The sequence below is a fragment of the Lathamus discolor genome, chromosome 5 (assembly GCF_037157495.1).
Source record: "Lathamus discolor isolate bLatDis1 chromosome 5, bLatDis1.hap1, whole genome shotgun sequence".
NCBI classification, from domain to species: Eukaryota; Metazoa; Chordata; class Aves; order Psittaciformes; family Psittacidae; genus Lathamus; species Lathamus discolor.
Genome location: NC_088888.1, coordinates 99,020,213 through 99,045,867, shown reverse-complemented (window position 1 = coordinate 99,045,867; position 25,655 = coordinate 99,020,213). Strand labels below are relative to the sequence as shown.

Sequence of the window (25,655 nt, the reverse complement as noted above, 5' to 3'; positions counted from 1 at the left end):
AATACTGGAAATTGTTCCTCACAGCAGTAGCACCTTTGGAAACTAACTCATTCTTCTTAAAAATGTTCTTTCTCCACATCAAACACTTGTTGGGAATGCTGTGGCTGCTCTCTTAGGAAACATAACCACCTCTGCAAGACCTAATTTCTCTGTGAAGGTTAATTAGTTTAATGCAGGAAATAGTCTAGCGGAGTTGGGGATTTCTTCTTCAAATAAATGAGGTAGAGACTTGAGTTTGGTAAATATTGCCTGAGAAAGTGTGGCTTCTGGATGCAATGATTTGAACAACATAACACCACTATATAAAAAGACAGAAAAACATCCCACAATTTCTACCTGAGTTGGCAATTTGTTAAGGTTCTTATTAAACTGGAAAAACTGGAATGGCCTCATCTGGGGGTTTGAATTGCTTCCTGCTTACTTCTGTTTCACTCTGTTTTGTTCAGTACAAGCCTAATCTGAACCAGAACATAGCTGAGGAACGAGCTTCAGAGACTGACATCTTGCTGAGATACAGATGCTTCAGTGAGAGGACTTTTCATCATGGCATATCAAACCACATTATTTTAATTTGTTCTAGACAATAGCAGTACACAAGAGAGTAAAGAGAATTTGTATTTGTTGCATACTGATTTGCATAGTCAAGATTGTCACATACATTTCAAATTGCAAGAAAGACACTGATCTCTGAAGCTCATAACCTTAAACCCACAGCTTATTTGGGCATCACAAACTTAATTACCCCAAATCATGTCACTTATGGAAACACTTATTTAGAAGATTATTTTCAAATTGGCAATTTAGGTTTCAGTCAGGATTTGATTTGCAATCCTTCTTTACTTTTAGGGAGCTTTCATTTCTTCCCCATCTTAGCCTGGTAGACTTTTCTCTTCAGCCCCTGGTTGATTTTCAAAAGCTGTAAACTGAAAGCCACCATGCAAACAATTCTGCTTACATAAAAGTAAAACTTAACTCACTTTTCATCAGTAGGGTAACAGGAGAGGCAACTGGATGAGCATATGGTCTGAGAAGCAGGTCACATTATTGGATGTCTTCTCAGAAAAAAGACAACTTTTAAGGGGATATCATATCAGCTTGATGAAAATGTTTCACATACAAGCCCATATTTCTCATTGTTTTGGTAGCCTATGCAGTGTTTATTTGGAGAGTTTCCCAGGGATTTCCTGCTTTATTAAGGAGACTGCATCCTGGAGCATAGCGTTTACATAAGTTACCTATGTGATTAAATGAGGTAAGTAAAACACATGGAGGAAGCTCCTGATACTATAGGCATTACGCTGAAAAAAAAAAAAAAAAGAAGATAAGTTTAATAGTGACAGGCTAACAACAAACTCTTTCCTTCTTTAGCTATAAAGACTATTTTTAAGCCACTGGGAGATGTTTCTTGTACATACATACCACAAAAGTTAAAGTTCAGTAAGAAAATACAAAAAATTAGGTACATTTACCATATATGAAGAATTACTGTGTTTCAGAAACATGGACTAAATGAAGGTCCCTAGTGTAAAAGCAAGAATGGTTGTTGGCAAAACTCCTAACTAGAGTAGGCTGCGGACAGATAACTTCAGATCACTTCACACAATTTTACAGTTTTTTAACTTAATTTAAATTCTGTTCTCATTGTTTTAGTACATAGAAATACCAACAGGGATCAGCACTTCCAAATGAACAGACTTTCATTTTGTAAAACTTACTTCTTTTTAACCATTTTGGCCAAACACTGCTTAAAACTCTTGCTATAAAGGAGGGAAGAGCAACTTCAGTATTTGTTTTTACAGAAAAGGTTAAAATTCCATAATCCCCCCCAAAACCTGTTATTGCATATGGTACAGAGCTGTTTAAAGCATAAGTGCATATTATCGTATGCTAACAAATTCTCTACTTCCTATTTTGAAGCACTTAATTTAAAAATACCATTATTTTTCAGTGTCATAACCAGAAATTCTCAAAATTAGAACATATTGCTTAAAACCCGACAGCCATACATATTATTGATAATATACCAGAGTCACAAATGCCAACAAAAGCAGTTTTGATATAATTTCTATTGTTTTTTGTTATCTTTCATGTTATTCTTCATAACTCAGACAATCAATTGAGCTAACTCTAACACAACCACAGCTCTGGTTGAAAGGTTCTCAAACACAGCTCTAGGGAAGGATGACTTTGATACCACCCAAATCACCCACTGTGTTTTGAGCAGTGCAACAACCAGCAAGCAAAGACAGTCATGACTGGACAGTTACACAACACTTCAGAGCTATCAAAAGACAGTAAAGTGAGACTGTAGTGGTAACACAGTTTATGAAATGAGCGCTATGACATTTGTACACCTGGCAAAATTTTTAAATTAAACTTTGTTACATACATAAAATGGTTCTATTTGTCTAAACACAAGCTCTTGATGCTCTTGATGTTCCAGGCTACTTGAAATTTCTGCACACCACAACACAGCACCTATGAGAAGGAGACCTGTGTTTTTTTTTGGAGAGGCAGCATATCCCACCACTCACAACAGTAGCTGCTCAAAGTTAACTAGAAACAGTTGAACTCCAGTAATTTTTCTCCCTGTATCAGTTAGCTGTTTATCCTTTTTTCTGCCAAATACTAGATCAAGCAAATCTCTTCAGGACGTGAGAAATATTCTGGTACACGCCTTCAGCAGTCCAGTAAGCAACAGTGCTCAGTAGACATAGGGTATGCCTCATGAATGTTCCTTTTATGTTCTCCAATAATAACAGCCATTATAAGACTATTTCGTTCACATGCTGGGCATCATGAAACAGCCTTTAATATATCATAGCTGCAGAGAAATTATTAAAGTGCTTGCCAGTCTTGTCTGACATTCATGCGTAAGAAACCAGGAACTATAGACAAGAAACAGTGCAAGATCATAGAACGCTTTGGGTTGAAAGGAATCTCAAAGCTCATGTAGTTTCACCACTCCTACCATGGGCAGGGACACCCTCCAGACCAGGCTGCCCGAAGTCCCATCTGTCCTGGCAAGTTGATACAAAGTATTTTCTGCAACCATCTTAGGAAGTGATTAAGAGCTCCCTCATCATACAGGGAAGAGGTTACCACCTGCAATTAGTAGCAGCTCCACAAAGTAGTAAGTTAGCTTTAAAATAACTTGTCGAAGAATTATTATTGTGAAGAGGATTCCTTACAAGCCACAGGTTTTCCTTTCTTTCCCACCCCCTGTGTATCTTCCTTTTGTGTACTGGCAAATGTTGCTGTAATTGCAGTTGTAAAGGGTTGCTTTAAGTGGCTCAAGCTTTTACACTTTTTCCCATCTAGCCACAGAGGTGTAAGGCAGGAGGGTGCACACACTGTGGTAAAGCTCAGCCTTTGAACTCGCCATCCCGTTTTCCCCCTTTCTTACACTTATCTAATCTACTTGAGATGCAGTTGTTTTGCTAACTGGCTTAAGTAGAAGCCTAGCTTATTGCATTATATGGATTTGCACATACGGTAGTGACCACAGGCCTATTACCTCTTCAAATTATTTGTATGTGCGATTCATACATGAGAAGACTGGAGTGTAAGTTTGTATTGCCAGCAGCAATTTTGTCTGCTTTCACAGTAGCAAAACAGAACCATACTCAAAGCATAAGAGACCAGTGAACTGCTGCCTTTGGAGTGTACTAAAAGGGGACCCCAGTGCAGCAGTTTGGACACTGAGTGGCAAACACAATCTGTATCCTTTTCCCTTCCATAAAAGGAACCTTTATAGGAGTGTAAAGGAAAACAAAGAAAGATTATTAGCAGTAGTTATAAATACTCAAATGAATAGTTAATCATCCTATGAGAATTTTCTCAAGACATTGTACTAAAGCAAATTAGTCAAAAATAGAAAGCTATTGAACAAGGGTGCTCTGGTAAGCAAGTGATCAACTCAAAACACCAACCAAAAAAAACCCCTAAATCTCACCATCCCCCAACTTTACAGCTATTAAAACAGGGGGGGAAGAAAAAGCTTAAAACTCTCTCATTTTACTTAGGCTAATCTTGAATTTCCCACATTTTCCCCTTCTGGTCAGAAAAGCTAAAGCACTGCAAGAATCTCTACAAGGGATTTGCTTACAGAATGCCAAAGCCAGTGAACTGCAACAAATACTGCTGGGGGCATTTATTAAAGCTTTTTTTTTTTTTTTTGTGGTGTTTTCAGTTAGCTCAGCCCTAGAAATCAACACTGAGAAGAAAAATAAACACAGTTTTGAGATGTACAGTAGAACGAACTAATATGGTATCCAGACAAGGAACAAGCCATTCAAAACAGAAGTTAGTGGGTTAACCATCTTAACAGCTTAGACTGCATGTCTATTCAAGCTGCCAACAAGAAGTCAGTCAGTGAAGCAAGGGCCCTCCATTGTGAGTCTGTGCTCCACACAAACAGTTCCAACAGCTTTACGTTCCTTCTTGTTTAGGAGTTTGTTTGTTTCTAAGGAGAAAAAAAAATATAGGGAGAATATAATTGACCCAGTTGGAAGCAGCAGGCTGGTGTACCAATAGCAACGGCCTCTCAGGCCATACGTGAAACATCAGCACCACCAAGAGGCGGCCAAGGGTCAGACAACTAACATGCAGTATACATACATACAGACACACACACACACACACCGAAGCCTATACATATATAAACACATGCATGTACAAAGACAGACAGTACTTAATTACAAGGACTTTTTGCATATCACTTGGAATATTCCCAATAACAAGAGGCACAACATTCCTGAGAAATCCTGTTCTTGCACACCTGCTGACTTTAATGTCCAGTGTGAAAATACCTTTGTACCTTGTCTGCGGGCGTGAAAGCCAGCCAGTTCAAGAAAGGTAGGTAGTTTTAACTGGAACTATGCCTATCCAGCTACACATGGCTTATCACTTATTCTACTAGGTATAAAAAGGCATGTGAATTCTGAAATAAAGACATTGAACATCCAGGGACAATTGTCTGAACTTAATGGGGTGTAAATCAATTTTTACATTTAAGTTTGGGTTTTATTTACTTTTTTAAATAACCATAGTTTCTGAAGAAATTAATTTTCCAAGAAGTTCATCTTGCTAGTGTTTAAGACAGCAGCAACTAAATATAGAGAAACACAGACCAGATACCTTAAACCAATTGTAAATAGTTCACATGCTATCTCATCTATATACTTTTCCTAGAGATTACTCACTAGGGTAGTGGAGATTCTGTCATTTAGCACAAGATACAGTGAAATTTCTGATTCCTCAATCTTTAAAGTTTCTCAACCAGGAACTCTTCACTCCTGTACTTTCCCTTAGGCTGCAGTGTTTGAAGGTGCATTAGCAAAGCCCTCCTGAAAACATCAGGCCATTTTAAAATTTCAGCTCCTACACCACGGAAAAGGAATTTTAAGTAAGTATTGGCATGCCCAAGTATAGCACCAGCTACTAAGAAGGAGAAAAATGACTGCTACAGCTGAACCCAGGACACTAAAATTGTATGCCTGAAGCAGTTTTATTTTAGGACTGAAAAGCCATGCTTAATAGTCATAATTTGTAATCATTCACTGAAGTTTAGGTACCATACAACTAATCTTGAAAGATATCAGCACTTTAAATACATAGCAGATTTAGTATAAATGTTACATGACAAAAAGCTCAATGCTTGCAAGACTTTGATGCCATCCACCAACCATTTTCCCCAATTTAAAAGTGATCCCCTATTATATATATATATGCCCACTTTAAACTAGATGAAACTGGTTTTACTCAGCTTCAATTTGCAAGCATGCATGACATGTTTTCTCCTGTACCTAGAATTATTTTAGGCACTGCAATCACTTAATTTTGGTTGACTTCTATTATAGTTGACAGATTTCCTTCCTCATCTGACAAGACGAGGCCAATACAACCAAAGTCAGAACTTTCCTTCCCAAGTTTTAAGGATAAGCCTCCCATGCATCTTCCCTTTCTTCCCCCTCCACCTAGGTTTGAAGGACAGAAAAGGTATTAAGAGGCAGGATTCCACAATGACCAGTTTAGGATCAGAGAACATGACACAGTCACAGCAAATGTAATATTTAAATTTGTTTAAATTAATGAGAAATTTACTATTTTATTAGAACAGCCAGAACTCTCAGGTCTGTCCTCTCCAGGTAACACTACACAAAAAAAAAAAAAACCAACAACCCCACAAAACAACAAAAAAAATCTCTTCCTTTGTTCAACCTGAGTTTCATCTGGCCTTCACTGCTTTCTGCAAGGAGACTGAATGTTTTGTGACTAGAAGTCTCTAAGAGGAAGACAAAAGGTTAAATTCACTCTTGAGCTGACAGGCATCTCCAGTCACTTTTGATATTTTAGGTGACAATCTGCAGGCAGTCACTGAAATTTCTATGTACCACTAGAGGAGTCACTAGAGAAAAGGCAGCTCAAAAAAAAGAAAAAATAATCCAAATGAGACTACAGTAACTACATGTGAACAAATTCAACAGCAGCACAAGAGGCATTAAGTACTTCAACCCTTCCTGCTTAATGAAAAACCTTTTCCTGAAGATTTATGACTCATTTGACACTAGTATGTTACTTTCCTATGAACTCAGTATTGTAGAATTCTTTGTACAAGATCAATTTTAGAAACTTTAGACACTTTCACTTTGAAAACTATAGTATCACGGAAACAAAATGCAGTTATTAACCTAGATTTAGGATAACCAAGAGCTTTGAATACGTACTTCAGGAAATTGTGTTTTGGGTTTTTTTCTGTCAGTATCTTTAACAGCTATCTAAATATGGATGCACCTACAAAAAGTCCTCCATCCTGCATTAAAAATAAAAGTACAAAGCTAGTTAAGTAATTTTAACATATATACTGCAAAGAAACTGTTCTTCTTCTAAATGTAACTATACTTGTATTTTCAGTAAATCAAAAAGCTATGCAAAGAATGGTTCTGCAAATAAGTCCTCAAGGCAAGGCAAAAGAGCAAAAGACTAAAGTATTCAATCTTTGACTTGTTTTATTGTATCAAGACAACAGCTAACAGCATTAACAATGCTGAACACTCTGTTCATCATGCAAGAAGTATATTTAATTTTAGTATTTTTATAACTACTGCTACTCAGGATGGGAGTTTTGTATTTGCAGGGCAAAACATTTATTAACTCAAGCCTTGTCTCAAGTGGGGCACATCAGAATGTTCTGAACAGCTGGTTAGGAAGATAGCCAAGATGCAAGAAAGATGTCTGAGCCTCCTTTTCAAGGGCAGCCAACTCTTGTACTGTGGGTGCCAGAATATCCACATGGCCTTTATACAGTCCACCTGCCAAAAGAGACCCAATCTAAATGATGTGTTCAAAGCAGTTTTTCACAGCAGAATAATACTTAATCATAGTCATTCAGAAAGTTAAATTAACTTTGTTAACTTGTAAAAAAAAAAAACCAAACAAACAAAAAAAAAAAACCCAACAAACCAAAAACCTCAAACAGAACAAAGCAAAACCACAGGCATACAAGCACTTTAGTCACTTGCAACCCATAGGCTGTATGTGACAAATGCAGAAGACAAGTTTTTTTAATCATTCTGTAGTTATACAGCAGACAACTACGAAACTGAGCATTGCATAGCAAGGTAACCCAAAAGCACATTAATTCCTTACCACCCAGAGCTCTTTTCTGCCCATATGTAACTTTCCCATCAAAATCATCTACTGGTACTTTTATGTCTGGTTCAACTTGGGCAATAGTGCAGTTTAAGTGTTCTTCAATCTCCCCCAGCAACTGAAAAACACACACACATAAAAAGGAAGTCTTAAAGTACTGTCAATGGCTCTCATGGTCCAAGACTTCAGTCAGACTACTGCTCTGAACAGTCACATTCAAATAGCTTCAACAGGAACTATACAACTTGAAAACAACTTGATTGCAGACACTAGAGACCAATGCATTTCTTTTTCCTCAAATGGACTACACAAGTTCATTTCCACCTTCAGTATGTTTTTACCATACCTATAAACCTTTATTTTACATACTACCCTGCTTATGTAAGTGGGGCTATAATAAAGAGCTCATAGTCCAAGCTTATTTTACCACAGATGATACATCATTCACTCTTCTTTCATGCAGAAAGAGAGGAAGCTGCTGTGAATTTAACAAGTATTTATACTTGGCATACAACTCCCTGTGAAAACATACATAAGTGACATACTATTTCCAGGTTAGAGGAGCAAGTTTTAAGCCACAATTTTGCAACAAGCCATCTAAACAAGCCATCTAATGTGCAACTAACATCCTGTAACTTTAGTAGCATTTGATTAGGAATACAGAAGCTGAAAAATAAGTCTCCAACAGAATTGGCTGAGGATATGGAAATAAGCTTTTTATAATTAAAGACATCTCTTATAGGAAGTGTAACTTCCAAAGTTTTCCAATTTTTTCTTCAAATGGAATCAAAGGTTACAACCACTCCAAACTAGCTTTGTATTTCTACTACACAGCTAAATGAGTCTTTTAGAGGAATAGGAATGTTCTAGTTAAGCAAAATATTTACCTGCATCTCATTGTACCATATGGTACAACCTCCTTCTTCCTTCAGTCTAGTATTATAACACCCTTTTCCACGACTACTGCATACATGATACCAAACCTAGAAATAAAGGAAAACAACTTGTAAATTTTGTGAAATGGTACAATACATCCACTTCGATTAATTACAGCATGAAAAAGAATTCAGATACCTACTTAAATTCTCTTTCTTTTAAGCGAGAACCAACAAGCAATTTTCCAATGCAGGATATTAAAAGTCAGATTGTTAACTGTGGACAGCACTTCAATAAACAACCTCTGTTCAATTATTACCTTTTCTTTCTCTTTTGCCACAAGGGAGATTGCCAAACCCATCCTGAAACATTAGGGAAGAACAGAGAAAGAAAAATTATTTCACTAAATGCTGCCAACTTCTGAACCAACAAATGATAATAATGAAAAAAGAAAACATGGCGGCTACTCTAAACACATACATACCTCTCAGCTCTGCCTACTCTCCCAATTCGATGAACGTAGTTCTGTTTTTCATCAGGGAGTGTGACGTTGATAACTGTGTAAGATACAATCCACAGAGAATAAAAGATTTTTTGAAAAATATTCTGACAATATTCATAAAATATTGTCACAGACCAGACACCTAAAATAAAATGATTTTGCTGCAATCCCTCTTAGATCACAAAATATGTGCATGGGCTATTACAACCATCACCTATAGTATCTATGTTTCAGGCGTCCACTACAAAACTGTTTTCTCCATAATTATTTTTTGACAAGAATGTAAAAACAAATGAAGAATCCCCAACAACACAAATCATCAGGTATTTGAGAAGGTCTGGCGAACAATCAAAGTTGTCTGTTTCAAGCCTTTAACATCTAAAACTTTTTAAAAATGAAGCTGTAAGTCATATACATATTTTAACTAGTGCTCAGGACTGCAAACATATTGAAGTTGTATGCAATTCAATAGCTTAGTTTAAAAGTTAGATCTTACCATATGGAACACCATGAATATCAATTCCTCTAGCAGCAACATCTGTGCAGATCAAGAAACGGACATCTCCTCTCTATGAAAGAGAGATGTAAAGAAGTGTTGTGCTAAATAAACCAAATAAAATCCCAGGCAATGAAACAGCAGTCCTTCACATTTGATTCACCTTGAAGCATCTCTGTACATTTAGGGACATTTCACATAAAGCTCTTCCACAGCGTAACAGTGCTTTCGAACATTAACACCCAAGTTAATTTACATCTTGATATTTTTCCCCAAACAACATAAGGAAAGTATAAATCAATGAATGGCTTCAAACCAAACTAATATTTAAGTAACATTTAAATATTCAAGATCACAAGACTTTAAAAACCAATGTAATCTGCTACAGAGCTTAAAATCAGCTATTTTTTTTTTTTAAAGTAAGACCACCTCTCCTCTCTGTGAAAGTTCAGTGGTCATGCTGACCAGCAGTATAAATTTCCACCTAAAGAAATGGCACCTCACAATTTAATTTAAACTGAGAACTAGCAACAAAAAGTAACATATGATTTCAGATATCAGGAAATGAGGGAAATGCCTTCAACAATCTGCTGCATTACCTTAAATCTTTCCAGGTTTTGCTTTCTTTCTTGAGGTTTTCTGTCACCATGCAGACAGACACATGAGAACTGATGTCCCTTCCTATCAGGGCCTGAAAGAGTTGCTATGCATTAATAACATCATATAAATGTTATGACACATCCCTACACAGAACTGGAAATAAAAGATGTTATGGGAAAAGGTTTCAATGCAGGAATTTCACTGAATTTATTAGCAATTAACATAAACTTCTAGTTACTGACACAGGCATTAACGAAAAGCAAAATAATTATAACAAGCACCTTTTCTTCCACCCTCCCAAGAGAAGGTCTGTGTAAACATGTCTCCTCACTTCTTCCTAGTCTAAATTTCCCTTGGTTCTCCAAATGTGTCTACATCCTTCTCACATGCCCCCTTTCAGTGTCCCCTTGTGCTTTCTCTCACATTTCTTCTGTGTGTCCTTATATGTACTGTCATACACAGACATTTCTTCCCGTGTCCCCTGCCCCTAACAACAACCCTCCTCCCACAAAGGGCACCCCTGCAGCTCCCCAATACAAAACCCTGACTTTTATGCCCAGTCAGTATGATGAAAAAATTAAGCACAATTTTATTTGTGTTTTGTCCAAATAGTGGTGACCTCTATCATGATTTTGGCTTTGGGATAAACAGAAAAGTAAGCAGAATAAGTCTGGGGGATGGGGCGGGGAGGAGGGGAGGAAGGTCAGTCTTACCTCCACCCTGTTGTATAAAGTACTGCTCCATATTATCACAATCTATTTTAGTCCTGCAGAAGATAATGGCTTGGTCCATCTTGTGTTCTTTAATTGCCCGAACAGTGTATTCTCCTTTTAGAATTTTAATAGCTTCAGACCACATTTCTAAGCAAAAGTAAGGAAGTTATTTCATTCAAATTGTTTAAAAATATGATGAGCCTTTGCACACAGTTAAGTTTCCTCTAGCCTTTCAGTAAACAGTTAAACTTTTATCAGCAGAGCAAGTGAGCTAAACCTACATTGTCTTTTTTTTTTTCTTTTCCTCCACCATGCTCTTCCCACTCCAATGTAATACAGAAAGAACAAAACCACTCAGAAGTTTCAGGTTACCTCCACACACCAAACAAGCTTGTTTACATACTTGCAAAATACAGAGTCAAGTCCTTTTCTATCGCCCCCCTTACTCTCTCCCGATTACAGAAACATTTCTCTTCAAAACTACAGAAATGTAGAAATAAAGACTTGGAGAAACTTGACTCAAGGCTGCTATCTACTATAATTTAGCTTTACTTCATAACATTTACAAATTATTATTTCACAAGCTAGTACTTCACTATTGTTGCTGATTACCTGGAGTGTTAGCACCAGGTCGTGTATTGTCTTTTGCATGTACTTCATCAGTCTAGGAAAAAAACAAACAAAAAAAACCACCTCTGAAGTAACTGGTCCATACTTCACAGAGGAAATACCTGACTCCATTAATTTGTAACTAGCAAGAAATTACATCAAAAGTAACCTTAGCATCCTGCTCTCCCACCAGACAACCTAATCTGCTTTTAGCTAATGAAAAGTCTTGAGTTTAAGCACATGAAACTTGATCACAAAACAAAGTTATTTATACAGACTCTGGACACAAACCACTTTTAACTGACATGATAAATTAAAAAATCACCACAAAACAGTGTACTATAAATAGATAAATCATACACACAGTTGCTCCCTATCTTTTTCCCTAAACTAGGCTGAATCGGATATAAAGCTTAACCCCATGAGAAATAAATTCATGTTAAGATCTAATGAAATGGCTCTAGCAAACCTAACAAAGGGAATTTCCAGAGATGAGGTGTTAAGAAGACCTACTTGTTAAACTGTGTAAGAGTTACTGAGAATGAAATCACAGTCCCAGGTAATTCAGAACTAAAGGCATAAACTACCACAACATCACATGAATAGGTGTCAGGTTAATTTAGAACTAGTCTCAACTGTGGTCCAAGGTGAAATCCATCCCCCTAAAAATTGCTCATCTCACATAAGTTAGAGACAAAACTAGTTTACAGAATTATCTATCGGAAGGCTTACTTCCCCTGCTCAATCAGGAAAGACAGGTATTAACTACAGTTAGGCCACAGACCATTACTGCAAAATGAGTTAAAAAGCAGTGTGGTCCCCTTCTTCTCTAATAAAAATCAGAATGTTGCTCTATCAAGATCTTCTTGACTCATGTTTGTAAGACCAAGCTGTTCATAAACAGTGTTACAACATCACCAACGTTACGACGCTGACTATCATGGAACAAAACCATTTCAGATACACCAAGCTGTTTCAACAGCTGGCAAAGATCATACAACATTAGACCCCAACTAAAATAATTTTCGCATATAGACCACTTACTCTAATATGATTTTTGCCAAGTCTTTCCCAGAGTTTGTCAGCTTTTGGATTTACAGGCACAACTACATGGTGTACAGTTTCAGGGACAGAATCTTCTCCTTTCAAATCAACCCAGGTAGGAAAATGCATGATTTTTTCAGATAGTTTTTTCACATCAAAAGAGTGTAGTGTGGCAGAGCACACAATCACCTGAGAAGAAAAATAAGCCAGATGGATAAATATCAGATTCTCCCAGCAAAAAAAGTGACAGCAGAACTGAAGAATGTTATATAATTGAATAGCATAATGTAGCACAACAAAAAGAGTCCCTGACTTCCTTTCCTCATCACAGGAACCACCCAGCTGACAAAAGCCAAGACAAAATAAATTACTTAACTATTCTCTTACAAAAATCCAATTATTTAAGAGGAAGACAGCTGAATTACTGAGAGCTGATAAATCAAGATTTTTCAGATGTGTTTACATTTAAATAGCTCAAATACTGCTAAAACACTGGGCTTTTATGTCTAAAATCCTAAAAATACATACTCACGATTACCAAACCCAATGAACATGTTAGTTTTGGACAAGAGATATAACAAACTCTACTTCAAAGAAGCATGCTCCATACCATGTAATAGTCAACAACTGAAAATAGTGCAAGCCACATGAAAAAAATCTCCCCCAAAACAACCCACCCCAAAACACAAAAGCCATGGATAAATTTTATACCTGAAGTCTCTTTCCATCTGAAGTTATTTGAGGAATTTGACTGTGGATCCTGTTTATGAAATCTGAATAACCTTGGAGGAGAAGGCCATCCTACATGGGAATAAAATAGCAGAAATAAAGCTGCTATTCTTATTTCTCAGTTTATAAACTTGAGCTAAAAAAGCAATATATTTGTAATCTCAAAAATCTCTTTTAACTAGCTGGACAGGTCAATGCCTGACTTCGATTTTATTACCAAGGAAGGGAGGAACAACAAAAAAAAACAGGAAAAGCAAAAATGTGGAGTATTTACAAGTACAGCTGCTGTGCTTCACAAGTTAATGACCATCTGCCTCAGCAGCTTCTCCTAGCTAATACCCCAAAGCAGTTAATCTTTGTTGAATATTCAGTAGTACTATAACAGATCAGAGAGAGAGGCACTCATTTTACAGCATGTTGACTACAACATTCATTGGCTTCAAGACCTGCTGGGTAATCAAAAATGCTCATCTCATCTTTGTCCTATGAAGCTCCCTGCACAGTGACAGGGACATACTTCACTACCTTGTGAATATAGCCTGAAGTATATTTCTCTGTCAGAAAAAGCAATGGACAGCTTTACCAGAGAGGCTACAAGGAGAGAGAATGCATAGGTTATTATGGTTATAAACAATAAGATTAACGTGGAACAGCCTGTAGGTAGCTAACTGTTACTCCACTAAAGCACCAAATGCTCTAAAACAACATTTCACTGACTCTTTTAGGAAATGTCATATTGCATTTAAGAGGCGAACTTAATTATCACTTAGTTCTATACATACAGCTTCATCCAGAACCAGGAATCTAACTTGAGATAAATTAAGCTTTCCCGTTGAGACCAAGTCATCTAGTCTTCCAGGAGTTCCAACGACAATATCCACCTATGAAATATATAAGAGCATGAATTGGTCCCATAACTAGAAGCATTAGAAGATTTGTTTAAATTTAAGATGATGAGATAATTATCAGTATGATGCCCTATTATCGATTAATTATAAATTCACAGAATCCTAAAGTAACTTGGGTTAGAAACATCTCTCGAGGTCATCTGATCTCCACTCCCACCATCACATGCAAATCAAGGACAATTTCCAAGTTACTTTGGATAGTTACCCAATAAAATTTTCACAGTCTTCAAGCGAGCAATCTTCCAGTTCAAGCTTGAAGGAGAAAACTTGTATTTTGGCAGCTAGAATCACTGAAGAAACTTATCAACAGTGACACGGTCTCACTTTCAAAAATAAGTCAATTAAAAAAAGGAGAAGCTATCTCTACAGCATGACTGAATTGATTGTACATCCCATCCTGCTGAAGCTAGACCAGCTCCTTCTATGTAGGACTGGTCTGCAGTGCAAGCTGACTGACAATCACAGACCAGTTTCATTCACACAAAACATGGAGCAAAATAGGAAAACCATCTGTCTTGTCAGTTAAGGACAAATGGCAAAAAAAAATTACACCTTTAGAATTCTCAGCACTCAGGCTACTACAGAATTTGACCAAGCTCTGTAAGCATTTGGACTGACAATTGCCACGGACGTAAAGTAACAAATGCTAGATAAATAGAAAATGCAGTTGATAGAAAGCTCTTATCAGGTTTACATGAGTTAAAAGAAGTACAACTACTATTATTTAACAAGTTATTCTTAACCCAAAGTATTAAATGATATGATCAAAAAATCAACTTACTCCTTGTTCCAGCACAGAGAGTTGATCTCTTGCAGCAACCCCACCAATAATCAACAGTTCCCTAAAATTACATCAACAGATTTTGACATTTGTCAATTTATTATATTGAAGAGCTATGATAAACATCTGCCTGAAGATCCTTGGTTAGTAGCTTATGATTAACAGCTCTGAACAGTAATTTTACGAAGACCAGGGAAAAAAAATAAATTGGTCCCTTCATATGTAGTGTATTTTAATTCAAGAAGTGAAAATTTTGTTAACAAATTGTATTTGATTTTGATTACTTTATTGCTGTTGTATTAAACTCTAATGCCTTAACCACCTGAATCTTAAAGAATCTATTTCTTAAAAATCTGAAATGCAAATTAGTAAGTTTCCCGTATTCTCGAAAGATAGACATCCAAATAATAGTAAGCTAAATAAATCTCACAGTGTAGCTTGCCCTTCCCCGTCGCTACTCCCATGCAATTCTACTAAAAACACTCTTGTAAATGAATGCAGTTTTGGATATAGATACCCTTGCTTAAGTTTTATAAGCACAGTCAAAAGAGAAACAACTTTAGACTGAAGCAGCTCCTAGAGAAGTCAGTTTCAGAACTGCATCACCATCCTAATCACTGAAACATTTGTCCTGCAAACACACTAATTAAAAACAGTAAGTATGATACACCTTTGATAATCTGAGGAAATAAAAGATTTGTCACACCAGAAATATGTAGCCCACAGATGAAACACATCAAAAAGCCCCTAACTAGTCTGACTGTAGCTGAAAAGTCAGAAGGTTAGTTGGTAGCAGACATTACTGAGGTTACCATCGGTAGCACTGCAGATGAAGGTCCACTTAGCTACAAAGTGGAACACCCCAACCCCCTACCATGAAGTCATGTCCATTGACAATACCATACACGCAATTATAAGAAATTGCATTGTTACCTTAATTTGGGATTATCAACGTATTTTTTGAACTGCTTCACATTGTTCAAAGTTTGTTCTGCCAGCTCTCTTGACGGTTCTACAATCAATGCTTTTGGAGCATTTGGAAGGTTCTGTGTTTGAACCACCTGTGCATTTCCTGAGTGAAAAAACAGGCCATTAATATAAACTACATTCCTATACTGGAATTTTTTACTGGAAACAAACTTGTATTTTCTACGAATCATCTAATACCTCGTGATTCTATATGCTCCATTAAAAGGTGATGCTATTACTCAGTTATGAAAAGCTTCAGATTAATATTCAAAGATTACAAGCAAATCTTGCCATAATAGTGGGTATACTGGCCATGCAGAATAATTCATTTTATTGCACAGCTTAAACACATACACGCTTATTTTTAATATGACACTGCCTTGTAACTGAGCTGAGCTTCTCTTTTTATCTGATGCATTTCTAAATTCAGAATGTTAGACTACTTGTGGTCTGAGATGAAGACAATTTGGAATACTTAAAAAAACCCCACTAATTTTGCTGCTAGTAAGATTACTGTTAAGACTTTGAATGCAGTAGTAATGAAGCAAATGAAGTGACCAAGAGATGTTGTGTAACACAGTCTGATACAGAACCAAGGGAAGTTTAAAAATCTAACCCACCTGAGTGTTGTGACTTTACAACATTACCATCTGGAGCCTTGCAGAGACCAATATAGCCATCTTTTGGTGGAAACTTGAAATCTTCTTCACCAAAATTGAATTTCAGTTCAGCATTCTAGATATCAACAAAGTTGTGTCATACAGACAGGTTCAAGAGACCACATGAGAAACAACTCCATAATTAATTACCCCACGAGGAACCAGCTAGTTAAGGAGGGAAAGATGGAATTTTCTCCTATCTTACATATTCCGCTTCCCCAAGTCATCTAAAACCTACCAGACATTCTGTATGGGCTATAGCTCCTAAAATTCTTCTACATAAGATTATTGCAAAATTTACGAATCCATGTAAACTCCAGAAAGGAGTACTACTATTCTTCTGTAATATTAGACTTGAGAATGAAAAAAACGGAATTCTGGCACTTGCAAGTTATTTGCTTATACCTGTTGAAGTACACTGAAGTTTGATACAGGCAAGTTAGCACTGGTATTAGGAACTGGTTATCCATGCAAATTTTATACACAAGTAGTTGATTACCAAAACTAAAACAATACTCATGCTCTTACACATCTGTGATATTCCTAAGTTACCTTTAGTACACAGGCTGCAAAAAGCGCTTGGTTCCTTATGTGTGGTGGGATTTCGAATGCAAGGCCAAGGTCCTTCCCTGAAAGCAGGGTTAGTTCAGTCAGACTCCACCCGTGTTTGCGTTTCCCTCCCTACCCCTCCCCCTAGTGTAAGCATCCCAATAAAATTCTAAAGAAGAAAGTGAATAAAACTTACCATTTTTGGAAAATTTTATTTGTCCTTTATCTATGTCTAGAAAACACCCAATTGTATCATGCATAGTGAATTCCTGTAACAAAGAGAAGTTTGCGAAGCTAAGACATTTTAGTGTTCATTATATTAAGAAAACTAAGCGCTTAGATTCTATCAACTTTTACAGTTCCCACTTCTTACTAAATGTTAATTTTTGAGAATTTCAATTTATTCCAACGATACCACTGTAAGTAGCATGCGCACTTTTATTTCATTACAAATCTTCAGTAAACTGCCCTATTTATCTTTGATACTTAAACATTTGTTGCTGCTTTAAACTTACTTTAAAGCCCAACACTTTGACAGTGATAAATTTAAGTCATTTACCTGGAAGAGCTCTGCCTTATGGAAAAGCGCTTTAATCGGGCATTTACTAGACAACGCAAATCTAAGCTTAGAGCACCAAGCTCGGTAAAAGGAACGTGTTTTGACTACACAAAATTCTTAACTCTTGCAGAAGGTACTATATGCATCTTATGTATACTTGAAGACTTCATTTAAATATCTTGAAATCTGTTCAATGCACAATTATTCAATAAAATCTATAATATAAAATGCTTCTAATTCAACAGCACAGAAGTCACTACTATAAAAACCTACAATAACCATAAAAGTTCAAGTTTTATGGCATTGAGAGTTCATTAATGCCACAAACATTTAAGTTTTGGCTGTATCATTCATATTTATATGAATTATGCTTAAACATCTGAACTCTGATTGGCACACTACACAAAAAACGCCACAGATATTTCCGGTAGACATTTTCAGAAGTGTCATTTAGGTGACAGTTCTAATGACAAACCCAACTCAAGAGCCAGAAATACAGAGCATAACATCTTATTAGCATTAAGTGTGCATTTTGACATATTGGAGTTGTGCGACTTCTTCGACTACCAGTAAGCAGGATATGATGCCCTCACTTAGACAGTCACCAGTGTATACAGATGGTATGGTGTTATGCAAGCTAAGGCTGAAATGAGTCAAGAAATAAATCCAAGAGATCAGTTAACTTCCAACCTATAACATGCAGAAAAGGTTTATCTTGCAAATAAGAGTCAATATATTTGCAGTCTAGCCACAGTCATAAGCTTCAAGCTGATAAACCAATTCTGTTAGGTCTGTTGCTGTGTTTCTACCCCAAAATGTTCAATGTTTCATGGTATTTTTGCCCAGTGACATTCCCTTAAAAGTAAGCACTATTACAAAAGACAGTTGATTGTTACAGCACAGAACCAACATGCAAAATGCTTAATATTTCTATCAATATGCAATTCAAGCTTACCTCACCATAGCTGTCAAATTGCTTGTTGTGAGATTTCTTACCAGTGCCACCAAAGCCAAAGCCAAATTTATCAGTGCCTGAAGACAAGACAAAGGACAAGTTTTTTATCTTCTAGTTAACAGGTTATGTTTTCTCGTCTTTGTACTGTCAACCAAAACCTCTAACACTATAAAATGTAACCAAAAAAACCCCAAGCAGCAAAAACCCAAGACCAACAGCATAGCATTGAATACTTGTAGCTTTCATACATGCTAAACTAGTATTTTTGTACCAACACATTTTCTGATTTTACCAGTTTTCAGTCACCTTCATTAAAAAAACTGAAATAAAAGGGCAATAGTCACTTGAGACAAGAAACATTGCTGACACCTAAGCAGATCTCCTCTTGCAGGAAGAACATAAAGGTGTTTTCAACTCCCCAATACTGGTATCCTTCCTCAGGAGCCCATCCTCTGCAACACTAAAGGACTTTAACCATTCCTTGTGAACAGAAAAACTGTCTACAGGATTCTTCCTCTGAAGGAAACTCACCCAAATCAAGCGAAGCCTGCATAGTTGACCAACCAACTCTGCACAAGCCTTGGTCATGACAAGAAACCTCATAGTAGTACTTCCCTTTAAAAGAGAAAGAAAAAATTTGAAACCACCTAAATTTCAATTCAGTTTCAAGGTGGTTCAGTTTGGCTTCTTCCAAGATTACACAAGCATTTCCACCCCTTCTGGAAGTGCCATAAAATCCCCTACTGTGTTAGTGTGAAAAGATTCTCTAGGTACCTATGTATGTAATGAAGAAACAGATTATCAAAGAGCAAGCAATAAAAAAAGTACATGCTGAGAGGAGAGGTAGTGCATGAAAGGCTCCAAAGGAGTGATAAGCTAGAGAGACCAGTGGTTCTACTGAATCCACAAGAACTGATAGAACACCAGTGGTCTGCCAAATCAGTACAAGACCACAAGCATGCAAAACAGCATCAACAACTAGCTTTGTAACTTGAACCACATCCAACTGTCTTCTACGTACAGACAGACTACAGGATTATCTGCACACCGGACCAAATGAGGCTGTTCGATAGTCTTTCTGAACACCTATCTAGAACCACTAGAGTATCAGTATGACTCTACTTCCAAGTAAATAGTTATGGTTGGCCTCTCAACTGCTGCTCCAACCATATAACTGTGAAATTTGTGCATGCAGGTGTCTGTCAAGTGTGCAAGGAAACAACCGAAAGTACTGTATGAGTAGCTATTTTCCTATTAGTAACACTTTAATAAAATGCATTCTAATGAAAATTAGTTATGATCGTCTCCTCTGGCTTAATCCCGTATCAGGAAAAAGGTGCGTATTTGTCATCCCAAAGTCTCCTGCCAGCAATACATAGAGTAATGGCATATTTGCTCAGATGGATATTAAGTTTTACATGCAACCACCTACATTTACAACAGATGAAAAGTAGGTCGTATCAGCTGAAACTTCTAGAAGTCTCCAAAGCACATAATTTTATACCTACCTTTGGTCACACCTCTAGTTGCTCTGCATCCATGCCATTCTTTTATCTCTCTGCTTTGACAACACAGACCATCTGATCCAATCGCTGAGAATTATAAAAGTTTTCAGTTAAAGAAATTCTAACTGCTTTTAAAAGAAATTTTCATGCATACTTTGTTCTAGTTTATTTTTCCATCAAATGAACATTACCAAGTGAACACTGGGATAACTCACCAAAAGCTGATCCTCTATCATATGGGTTCATTTGCCATTTATTGAGCACTAAGTTTGGAAGACATAAAAAAAACACAACAACTTATAAATGCATTAAACCAACAAGCTAAGCCTGGAATACTCAAATCTGAAGTTCACGTTGGCTCTACAGTGTTTGGCTTAATTTTCTGGGGACACGTATTTGTTTAAAAGCTGAGGTGAAAATGAATGCTTACAGCTTGAAGGAGAGACACAGATGAAAAATGCAAAGGTGTTCCATGAATGTTTAGCAGAGATTAAGTTATTTAAAAATACTACTGGAAATTAAGACATTTAAGAAGTAAACCAGAGTTCTACATAATCACAATCAAATCCAGCTAGAAAATACCCAAGACTACATTAAGAGCAATAAATCCAACATGTATTTGTTATTTCTGTTTCAATTTTACATTAATGCATTTTTCAGGGTATCAGTTAATAGGTCACTAATGAAGAGCTAAGATACACACACATACAGTTTCTGACTTTATTTTTCATATGCCAAATAATATGTTGCAATGAAACCTACAGGTTCCACAATATTAAGATTTTTTTTTTTTTAAATACTAGATACCATTTCAATTAGGATTACTAAGGAAGCTTCTTTTGATGCAGCCCAGGATACAGTTGACTTTCTGGGCTGCAAGCACACACTGCCAGCTCATGTTAAGTTTCTCATCAACCAACACCCCCAAGTCCTTCTCCACAGGGTCCTGTTTCTTTCTGTGACCCCACCAGTAAATTTATATTTGCTGTTTTAAAGTCAGGGGTGATGATATTCTATTTACATTATGTCAAATTACAGAAAAAACACTTATCTAATGGCAAGTTAGATTAACTTTAAGAGGCAACAGAATTGACATGAAATAACAGTGCTCCAAACTTGAGGAGTGTGACATATGAAAACTTACCTGCCCCACCAGTTTTAATAGTTGCTTTCCCTTTCTTGCCTTCCATCTGGTCCTTCAATGTTTCATAAACAATCTGGATAACTGGAATGCTAAAAGCCTAAAATGGAAAACTATTTTCATTCCACAATTTTTATGGATATTTAAAGATACACAGTCAGCCTAATTTTCAAGTACAATACTCACAGCCCGAAACACTTTAAAACATGCCTACACGTTCGTAAAGACTATTAATACTGCTTAACTACATAAACACATACATGCATATTCTCTTTGTATTTACACATGCACAAACATACCACCTCTCACCACTTAAAAGATTTTCTGCTAATTTAAATTTGATTACTTACACCAGTTTTTCCACTCCCTGTTTCAGCAGCCTATAGGGAGAAAATATTAAGAGTTTAACCAGAGTTACAACTTGGACTAGAAGGCCTGTTCTACAGTTTTATTTCAGTAAACTAAGTTTACTGTTACTTTGGCATCATACAGAAAACATTGGAGAGTAATGCTATTGCTTCACACTAATTAGAGGCGAGTGTTAAATACAGAAAACCTTTACAATACACTTCAAAATTTTTTAAAAAAGGCTACCAGAGTCCACCAGAAAAACTATCTATGTATGTCTGATTTCTGGAAGCACCACAGAAGATTATAGGAACTGTTACTTGGTTATGGAATCGAGAATATGGAGATCTACCAAAGATATGATTAACAAAGCATACTAATCTGTCATTTTCAAGGTTATCAGTAATGGTGCATTTGTTTAGGGAGTATTACTTATGTTCCATGCAAATCTATGTCAGATATTTACAACAGAAAGGAGAGCAGATGAAATCAAATTGCTCTCATTCATGTGGCCATGACTGTCAAGTAGTCTAAAAATAAAGCCTAAAAATACTAAATCCCATCTGCATGAAAAACTGGAAACACATCAGGAACTCAAAGAGGTTTTTAGCTAAATAATATAAATATACTTTCTAAAGAAGAAGGACAGTAAACCTAGACTAACTATGGACCTTTCTGGAAAGAAGGGAATTGACTACACAAACAAGTGAAACACACAGGTTTTCTAGGAATAGGGCTATCCCACATACATACCATAAGTACATCACCACCTCCCAAGATCAGTGGGATGGATTCTGCCTGGATATCTGTAGGAAGACTGCAGGAAAGAACACATTAACAAAAACTGATGTTACCAGTACAGAAAGGATTTTTGCCTATATAGGCACCCAACATGGTCATCTACAAAATGGAAATTAACAGGTAAATGTTATTCTTCCTGGCTTGCAGCTAAGGAAGTGAAACAGATTCCATTTACAAGGAGAGGTACTCTGATAGAAAGCAACTAGTGGATGCAGTGGATTCAGCCACACCTCGACAAGGCTACATCACTATGCTTCCCTTTTAAAGCCACTTACACAGTCTTCATTTACAAAATTCCTATTCAGAACTGGAAAGCTACATACACTAAGATTTGCATACTGATAAAATTCTGAATGACAATTCCAAACAAGCTCTGAAGTCAAATATGTTAGACAAACCAGTAACTAAAGCCAGGAAGAATTACTTTTGTAGAAGAGTGACGCCAAGCATCAAGTTTGAAGAACACAAATTCAGGCCACACTCTCGAAAACATTTATGAAGCTAGCATCAATTATACAACATTTCATCCAATAATACCACAATACATAATAAACATAATAAACAAACTAGTAGCACAGAGGCAGAAGCAAAGAGGCTTTTATCAAACAACAGTGAAGTATAAGCAGTCAAGCTTTCCTTTGCCAAGTTTAGATGTTACCACTGCCGTCACAATTTGTGTTCTTCAGCCATTCACACTAAAAAAAGTGCGTAAGATGCAATGACGGTTAAAGGAAAACACTTATCTGCTTTGTTTAATGTGACAGCAGAGCTATTTTAAGAAGCATGTCATATTACACTGAAAGGCAAATTAGATTTTGCAAGGCTCAAATGCATTTCTACTTACAGCCAGTCCATCTCCTCCACTGCTTGAGCTATCTCAGGCATAACACCCATTTCTGTAAAACAACAAAAAAGTAACAAGCGGTGCTATTTACCTCAACATAGCCTAAAAGATTTCCAAGTGTCAAGAGTTCCAACTACAGAAAAAAGTAACAAAAAAACACAACCAAACAACCAAAAAACCCCAGCATATGCAACCTTCTCTATAGAACTCCAAATGATAGACAAGAAACATTAATCTTTCCCCACATACAGTTTTGACAGTTCTCCCCATTTATAGCAGAGTTAAGTCAGGCATATACTCAGCACACAGGCAGGTGCTGACAAAGCAGCAAAGCAAACACACCGGAACTGAGTACCATTTCAAGGGCACGGTACTTCTCTTTGCATATTTAAGGAAATTGCCTACGCAGACAACAGAGAAGACTTTGTTAATCACAAATATCCTGTCTCCATAGCTGAGATGGAAACAGTTAAGAAAAAAAAAAAAAAGGGAAAAAACTGTACCATATAAGGACTGAAATTTTAGATGCTCATTTTTCTTTTGACTACATCTTGCCTTACACACTGACAGTGCATATATTAACTAGACAACACTTTGATTTTGAAAGGGTTTTTAGATCCCCCTCTTCTGGCAAACCTGTATTAAGGTCTGATGGTCACAGACACAAGTTAAATATGAAGCCACAAGCCACAAAATAGTAATGTTTGTATGTTGATAAACAAAATCTATTTATTTAAAAAGGAAATACTCTTGCAATAAGGGCAAGAGTAAAATAGATCCTGATCAACCCAAACGATTATACCATCAAAACAAGAATTTAACTGCTAGTTATCTTTTCTGATGCATAGAGTTACTCAAAGTCAATTAAAATATAAGTATGCACCTTTCTAAAGGAAGCTTTTACACACTGCCACATTCTGGGTTTCACATATACAGAAAGACCTATTGAGATATATGGATGCACGCAGTCAAAAATTGTTCCTCCATTTGCTATAACACATGTTATAAGAAACATATTTCTAACATGATTTCAGAAAGCTTTAATATTTTCAAGTGTTAGCCTAAACTCTTACAAAACTGTACAATCCACATAAGCAGAAAGTATTGCGATAGCAATAAAAAGTAGCTATTGACTGCAAATTATACTTAAATCCCTACATTATTTTTTTCCCCATTTTTAATATTCTTCCAGCTCACATAGTGCAATTCAAACACTTTTTGGTTTTGATCAAACACTGGCACGGAACTCGTAAGAAACAAATTAAAACCCTCACATACATTAAAACTTTACAGTACTCTAACGTTGACTCGTTGTCTATGTCTGAATAAATGTGCGGGGAGGGGGGGAAACACAAACATTTATGTTCCCACCTTTAACATTAAGGTTTTAGACTGCAGTTTATATTGCTACTTCTATAAAATGCAGGTATTAGCCAGTTACGATGCTCCTCCTGTTTTAGGAACTAGTAAACCCGAGGAGCGAGTCTAACATATCAGCAGTATCATTTGCAAATGCATACACATATACATACTAAAACCCGCAAACCGACTAGGTAACTGCTTCGGAAGGCCTGCAAAAGCACGAAGAGCAGTGAAGATCACCTACACCTCCCCACTCCCGACCTTAAGCCTGCTACGTGGTACATCACACCACTGCGGGTCCGCACCGGGGCAGGCCCGACAAGCTGCGTGCTGCGCTGACAGGGCCCGTCCGCCGCGGCAGGACCCAGAACCGCCAGCCTCGGAAGGCGCCGGCACGTCCAGAATCGAAAGGGCTCTCCCTGTGATTCCCGGCCGGCGGCACAGCCAACAGCCCCAGTCCACCCAGGCAACACGTACCCGAAAAAGCCGCCATCTTCGCACAACGACAAACCCCACAACCGACAGAGCGCAGGCGCCGACCGTGTCCGCGGCTTATATGGCGCCGGGAGGGAGGAAAAGGTAGCGCTCCGTGCGTTCCGGCCCTTTGTGCGCCCTTTGGCACAGGCTACACAATACAGCAAGGGCAGAAGCGAAGGAGGAATTACTTTTGTTATGTTTCCGGGTTTTTAGGGTCCACTCTGGTCACCCGCTCACGATTTTATCAGCTTTCTGAACCCGGTGTATTTTTTCTCCCCTGCAAATCAAAGCTTGAGCATGACCTGATGATCTTATTGGTCTTTTCCAAACTACTTGATTCTGTGAGTCTTTGGTGCTGGGCCTTGTAGCTGTGGCTTCAGGCAGAAAAGTCACAAAAGGCAGTCGAATTTGCACCCAGGGTTACTTATGTTTTAAACACAAAATGTGTGTTTGCACTGGGGAGGGTCATGGAGCAGAAGATCCTAAGTAAGATTACAAAGCACATGTGGGAAAACAGTGATCACGCCCAGTCAGCATGGATTCATGAAGGGCAGGCCCTGCTTGACCAGCCTGAT

At 37.2% G+C, this 25,655-nt stretch overlaps 1 protein-coding gene across 1 annotated transcript; it reads right to left on the bottom strand.

Moving 5' to 3' along the window:
- Positions 1–6,992: 6,992 nt before the first annotated feature.
- On the bottom strand, positions 6,993–25,165 carry DDX1 (DEAD-box helicase 1). The gene is made up of 26 exons (XM_065681651.1): positions 25,081–25,165; positions 23,242–23,293; positions 22,350–22,413; positions 21,599–21,628; positions 21,252–21,348; positions 20,323–20,370; positions 20,111–20,194; positions 19,134–19,217; positions 18,603–18,679; positions 17,285–17,357; positions 17,092–17,168; positions 16,501–16,615; positions 15,845–15,983; positions 14,912–14,972; positions 14,005–14,103; positions 13,205–13,294; positions 12,494–12,682; positions 11,453–11,504; positions 10,841–10,987; positions 10,127–10,218; positions 9,528–9,600; positions 9,014–9,086; positions 8,849–8,891; positions 8,541–8,636; positions 7,651–7,771; positions 6,993–7,313 (listed from the first exon to the last, which is right to left on the bottom strand). Exons 1-26 carry the CDS (start codon positions 25,094–25,096, stop codon positions 7,183–7,185), a joined length of 2,223 nt encoding a protein of 740 aa, XP_065537723.1. The 5' UTR covers positions 25,097–25,165; the 3' UTR covers positions 6,993–7,182.
- Between the last annotated feature and the right edge of the window lie 490 nt (positions 25,166–25,655).